Source organism: Rattus rattus, chromosome 11 (assembly GCF_011064425.1).
Source record: "Rattus rattus isolate New Zealand chromosome 11, Rrattus_CSIRO_v1, whole genome shotgun sequence".
NCBI lineage: Eukaryota > Metazoa > Chordata > Mammalia > Rodentia > Muridae > Rattus > Rattus rattus.
Genome location: NC_046164.1, coordinates 6,811,582 through 6,817,869, shown reverse-complemented (window position 1 = coordinate 6,817,869; position 6,288 = coordinate 6,811,582). Strand labels below are relative to the sequence as shown.

General features: G+C 40.1%; 1 protein-coding gene across 1 annotated transcript; it reads right to left on the bottom strand.

Annotated features, from left to right (window-relative positions):
- Window positions 1-3,962: 3,962 nt before the first annotated feature.
- Window positions 3,963-5,859, bottom strand: Gk2 (glycerol kinase 2). Its single transcript, XM_032916722.1, has one exon. The coding sequence runs from the start codon at window positions 5,799-5,801 to the stop codon at window positions 4,137-4,139; it is 1,665 nt and encodes a 554-aa protein (XP_032772613.1). The 5' UTR covers window positions 5,802-5,859; the 3' UTR covers window positions 3,963-4,136.
- Between the last annotated feature and the right edge of the window lie 429 nt (window positions 5,860-6,288).

Here is a 6,288-nt window from a genome sequence, read left to right as displayed (position 1 = left end):
GTGAGAGTTGACATGCTAATGAGCAGTAATGTATGCCAAACACAAAGAGGGCAAGGATCACACACAGTCTCTTCAAAGCTCAAATAAATGGCGCAATAAAGGTTGTCGATAGGAACCACAGAGAATATTTAAATACTAAGTGTATTAAGTTTTGATTGGAGCAATCAGAGTAAAGTATAGAGTCATCATTTTGCGGGGAGCTCAAGTAGGCTACCGACTGAGATGATGGTGTATCTGGACTGTGCTGGATGATTACCGCAGAGGATCTTATTAGTTGCTACGTTCTTAGAAAAAAACAAAAAAGCACAGAGCAAAATTTCCATATCTAATAGTCAGAGAGTTGGCACATAACGTTCTACCTAAATGGAGATTCTGAATATAACAGATCCAGCCCTGAGGCATGTGCAAGCGCAGCAGCTTCCCTGGGACTTTATAGGTACTTCCGTCAATATGATAATAAAGTCCCAGAGATCAGGCAGAAAGGTACAACTACAGATTATGAGCAGAAGCTAGTTGGGGGTGGGGTGAGGGTGGGGCTGCTTATCTCTATGTCCAGTGCATGTAGTTTACAATCCTAGAGGTGAGCCAGAATCTATGTAGCTATTTATTGACTCTCCCACATCATCCTCAAATGCCGTGTTTGTCTTTAACTAGATTTAGTAGTGCACCTTATATCTCTTTAGATACATTTGCTGACTCTCTCTCTCTTCATCCATTACTTCCCCTCCTCCCAGCCACCACTCGCTTGATTTGATTTACAAGCTGTGCCCTTGAGAAATAGTATCTAGGCGCTATTCGTGTCCATGTTTCCTGTTCCAGTTCCACCAACTCCACACACATGCTTCAAATTAAAGGGTGACAGTCTCAGAGCATGCATGCAATGGGACCCCACCCTCACAGGTTAACCAGAAAGTTTAGTAGCCATGTAGATAAATTATCAACTAGCTGTTTTCATCATGGGAAGCACAGACGCTCTTGTGATGGTGAAGTACTCATCAGCATCCTATAAGATGAATTAAGAAGTGAGATATACAGAGGCAAAGGTGACTCTTGAGAAGGAGGGAAGCTGAGAGTCACAGGAGGGCGTTCATGGAAGGAAGTGACTGGGACACTGCTAAGATAAATGCTTTTCTTAACATTTCAGACGGCTATTCTTGATGGTCTATTTGACTGCATCTGAAATTAACCAAACCCCAAATGGCTGGGTACACTTGTGGGGGATTTTTTAAAACTGAATGTGGGCAGACCCACTTTCAGTCTGTATCTTTTGAGGTGGAAGGCTATACCTTTAACCTGGGTCACATCTTCTGCTGGCTGTCTATATAAAGGACACAGGAGGAGGGAGCTTGTTCTCTTGGCCTGATTGTCCATTCCTTCACAGGCAGTAGGGTCTGCTTCTTTAGGCTTATACTGAAGACTAGAAACATACAGCCTGTTTACTGAGCAACTAATGGATTCTTTGACCTTCCATTGGTAGATGGTCATTGTTGAACTACCTGGACCACAGCCTATAGGTCACACTCATACATGCTAAATGCAGCCCAGAGAATGGACAAGCACATGCATGCCATGCTGCAGTCAACTGTGGCATGGTAGCGCTCCCTCAGTGTGCACACTAGAGAAGAACAGGCATTAGCTTGTGTTTATTCAGTGCTTGAAGATGTTTTTTAAAAAGCCTTGAAGTATACTTGTTCTTTTTTTCTAAATAGAGTGTACTTGATTAACTCTTTGACCATATTCATTCTTGAAGCCATCATCGCCTCTAATATAATAGACATGCTGGGCACCCTTCAGTTTTCTGTGTCTCCCTCTATGACCATAAGCAGGTACCTCTTCTCCTTCACTCCTCCTCTTTCCCACAGTTCCAAAGCAGCAGATGGTTTACTCTCTGTCCTTGTGGTTTGTAGTTTCTCTTAAATGTTTTTTCAGTTTTTGTGTGTATTTTTAAAAATGTGCTTTGCCTGCATGTATGTTTGTGTCTAGTGACTTTATTAGACTGAAAAGGCACCAGATTCTCTGGAAGAGGAGTTACAGTTGTGACAAATGGGTACTGGAAATCAAAACCAGGTCCTCTGAAAGAGCAGCCAGTGTTCTTTCTTACCTACTGAGCCATCTCTCTGGCTTCTAATTTGTATTTTCTAAAATTTTACATGAACGAGACTACACAGCTTTAGAGTGGCTGTTCTAAGGTATGCAGACATTCACTGAGGTGTATATAGACTTTGATTCTCATCGATCTTGTATAATTCATTTTATGGAAAGCTCTTGACAATAAAAAATTTAAAAAGTAGTTCACACATTTTAATAAGATGAATTTAATAGAACAAATTCAACTAAAAATTCTTTTAAAAAAACCCATAATTTCCAAGTACTTAGGAATTTTCCAAAGATTATTTCCATGTACTTAGATCCATAAAAAGTTGGAAGCCAAATGGGCTGTGCTTTGATTATGGTCTATGGTGGCAGATGTCTCAGAAACACCTGAAAAGAACATATATGCCATTGTCAGAGCCATGCTCTATGAATGCCCACTAAGTCAATTCATGGGATTATTCACATATTCTATACTTTCAGAATTTGTGTCTGCATGTCCTATTGTGATGAAAATACTTGCTGGAATTAATATTTTATTTCTACTGTTTATACTTTGTACACTTTCAAGCTTGATCGTCAAGTACAAAAATATTTAGGATTACTATGAGCATTAATGAGTATATCCTTTTACCTTTATCATTGTAAAATCATCTTTTGATCACTGGTAATACTCTTTGTTCTGAAATTTGCCATTTAGCACAGAAATAAGTACTTCAGATTTCTTTTGATTAATTTTAACACAGCACATCTTTTCCAATTTGATCACCTTTAACCTTTGCTTCTGCACATGATTAGTGCTTTCTGGGTGAACATGCACACTGGATCTAGCCTTAGCTTCATAGTATTGCTGTTCATTAGAAATAACTGGAACACTTACAGTTACCGTGTTCCTCATCATGATTATATTTGAATGTATTTTCCTATTCATTATGTATTATTTTTATCTGTTTTACACTGCACTTAGGATCAGTTTAGTATTTTATGGCTCTAACTTAGTTAAAGAATTAATTTTTCTTTTACTTTAGGTTTTGTAGTGTGCATTTTAAAACATAAATGAAATGTCACATCAAATGACATGTTATTGGAAGCTTAAAGTGATGCTGCCATTTGTCCTCTTGCAACTACGTTTTTATAATCCCCCTTTGAAAACAGTATTTACTGCAGCCTTATTATATTTATATGATATCTATATTATAATATTTATGGATATTTACAATATTTTAAGTCACATATTATATAATATGTATTCGTACATGCACAAATATAAATATATAAACATAAATAAATATAACATATTAAATAACATCTAATTTGCTAATAAATGATAAATTTATATAATATACATTGTTTATATTATGTAATAGTATATTATATAAAGTACTATATGTACTACAATATTTACTCTGTAACCTTTTGTTTTTCAGCTTAGATTGAAGATAGTCAAAAGAGAGTGTAAGACATAAGGAATACTTTACATTTATTTAATATATTTAATATTTATATTCCTTTATCAACATAAATTATGTTCTATTTTAAAATTTTTGATGCTAAGTAGTTATACATATGCTATAAAGTACTAAAAGGTAGTACTAAAAAGTACTACCTTTTTAGAAAACATTTTTTCCCTTGGTAAATGTTACGTTGCCCTACACATATGACTGCTTAACCTAAAGGATTTACATCTGTAATGGTCAAGATGTCCTCGTTCTGTCTACTGGCTGCCTTGGGATCTGAATGTATTAATGGGCTTCTCTATATGATACAAATGTAAATGTTGCATGTCAAATAAAATACCAAAAAAGAAAACAATGTTTTTCTCCATCATGACAACTTTAACTGTAGATTTTAAGAACATGAGATTTTTCATATTGTTTTCCAATGTACTCTCTTTATTCAAAACCTTTAAGGAGTATGTGTAGGAGCATCATAGGGATCCTGTAGCAAGTAGTTTATAGGTAAAAATAAACCTATAATATTAGTCTCACACTAAAAGATGGAATTCATTCTGTATAAACTCTCACATTGCAAGTCTGTGGTTGAAATTATTCTTCAGCGTATGAGATACACCTTGCTCCAATTAATAACGTCATGCTACTCACTATAAAAAACCCCAAGGGCAGGCAAGCGAAGACAGGGTTAGCGTTACTTTCAGGATCCTTGGCTGTAACCCAACCCATTGACTTCATCACCGCTCTCTTCCATGTTGAAAAACGAATTTCACTCTCTGTGGCTTGGATTTGTGGTTCATATCGTTCCATCAACATTGAAGACAAGTCTTCGGGTTCAATACTCCAAACATCTATCCCTTCTGCAGCTCCGGCTGCCATGGCTGCTCCCAGGGCTGTGGTTTCGGGCATAACAGATTTAACTACCGGAATGTGCAGAATATCCGCCTGGAGCTGCATGAGAATCTTGTTGTTGGTCATTCTTCCATCTACCCGCAAATGACTGAGTGGAATCCCACAGTCGCGGTTCATGGCATCCACAATCTCTCGGGTTTGGAAACAAACGGCTTCTAACGCAGCAAAGGCAATGTGGCATTTGTTGGTGAACTGAGTGAGACCACAGATTATCCCTCTTGCACTGGGTTCCCAGTAAGGTGCATACAACCCAGAAAAGGCTGGGACAAAGTAGCAGCCGTAGGCCGTGCCTACCTCTCTTGCAAGATCTTCAACTTCCCCCGAGGACGTTATAAGTTCGAAATTGTCTCTTAGCCAGCGAATAACAGCACCAGCTATAGCAACAGATCCTTCTAAGGCATAAAAAGTTGGCCTATTTTTGCCTAGTTTGTAAGCCACTGTGGTCAGAAGGCCATGTTCAGAAAATACACATTTCTGGCCGGTATTGCATAGTAAAAAACATCCGGTTCCGTACGTGTTTTTGGCTTGACCTTCCTGGAAGCACATTTGTCCCACTAAAGCAGCAGACTGATCCCCCAAACATCCAGATATTGGCACGCCTTCCAAAGCCCCCGATGTCATCTGGCCGTAGATCTCGGAAGAACTGTGTACATTTGGGAGGATGCTCATTGGAATGTCAAAAAATTTACAGAGTTCTTTATCCCATTCCAAAGAGTGGATGTTGAAAAGCATCGTTCTGCTCGCATTTGTTACATCGGTACAGTGGATGCCTCCGTTGACTCCTCCGGTCATACACCAGATGAGCCACGAGTCGATGGTTCCAAACAGGGCTCTGTCTTCCTCAACAGCCTTTTGAATGGGGTTTAGGTTGTCCAGCATCCACCGCAGTTTCACAGCACTGAAGTAAGTGCTAAGTGGAAGGCCTGTCTTAGACTTGACAAAGTTGCTATTCCCTGGGATTTTCTTATTGAGACTCTCCACAGTAGACTGGGTTCTGAGATCAAGCCACACCACGGCATTGTATAGGGGTTCTCCCGTGAACTTGTCCCAGACCACAGTGGTTTCCCGCTGGTTACTCACGCCGATAGCTTTAATCTTGGAAATATCAATGTTCGCCTCAGTAAGTTTCTGGCAAGTTTTCGCTATGCATTCATAGACAGACTGAAGGATTTCCTTGGGATCTTCCTCCACCCATCCTTCCTTCGGATACTCTTGTGTCAGCTCCACCTGATGACTGCCGACTAGTTCTGCTGTTTTGGAATTGAAAACCAGAAAGCGAGTGGAGTTGGTTCCCTGGACCACCGCTCCCACCAACGGCTCCTCAGGAGTTTCCTTGGGGTCTGCCATGAAACTGGTCAGTGGATTGCGGCTCAGGGATGGTTTCCCTGGTGATGCCAGTTAGGAGGGGGAACAACAGCCAGTCAGGAACGCTGGAGTGCGCAGGCGCAGGCGCAGGTGCCAGTCCAACAGCTTCAGCTCAACCCCCTCCCCAAGCCCCGCCCCTCACCTCTCCAAGCCATTTCCAGGAATTTGTAAGAAAATATTCAGTATGCTCTGAACTCGAGTATGTGTGGCTCTGTATTTGTGCCCTCCCCCCGCTTTCTACCTATGAGACATCCTTAACATTTAGTATTGAAAGCAGATATGTGGAACATGAATTCTCCCAATGTTTGGACATCTGAAAATTATTTTGTCTTAATTCTTTTTGGGTTTAGATTTCTAACTTCCTTTCCCACTCTTTCCTTTTAAAAACCATGGAGCAAGGGGTTGGGGATTTAGCTCAGTGGGAGAGCGCTTGCCAAGCAAGCGCAAGGCCCTGGGTTCGGTCCCCAGC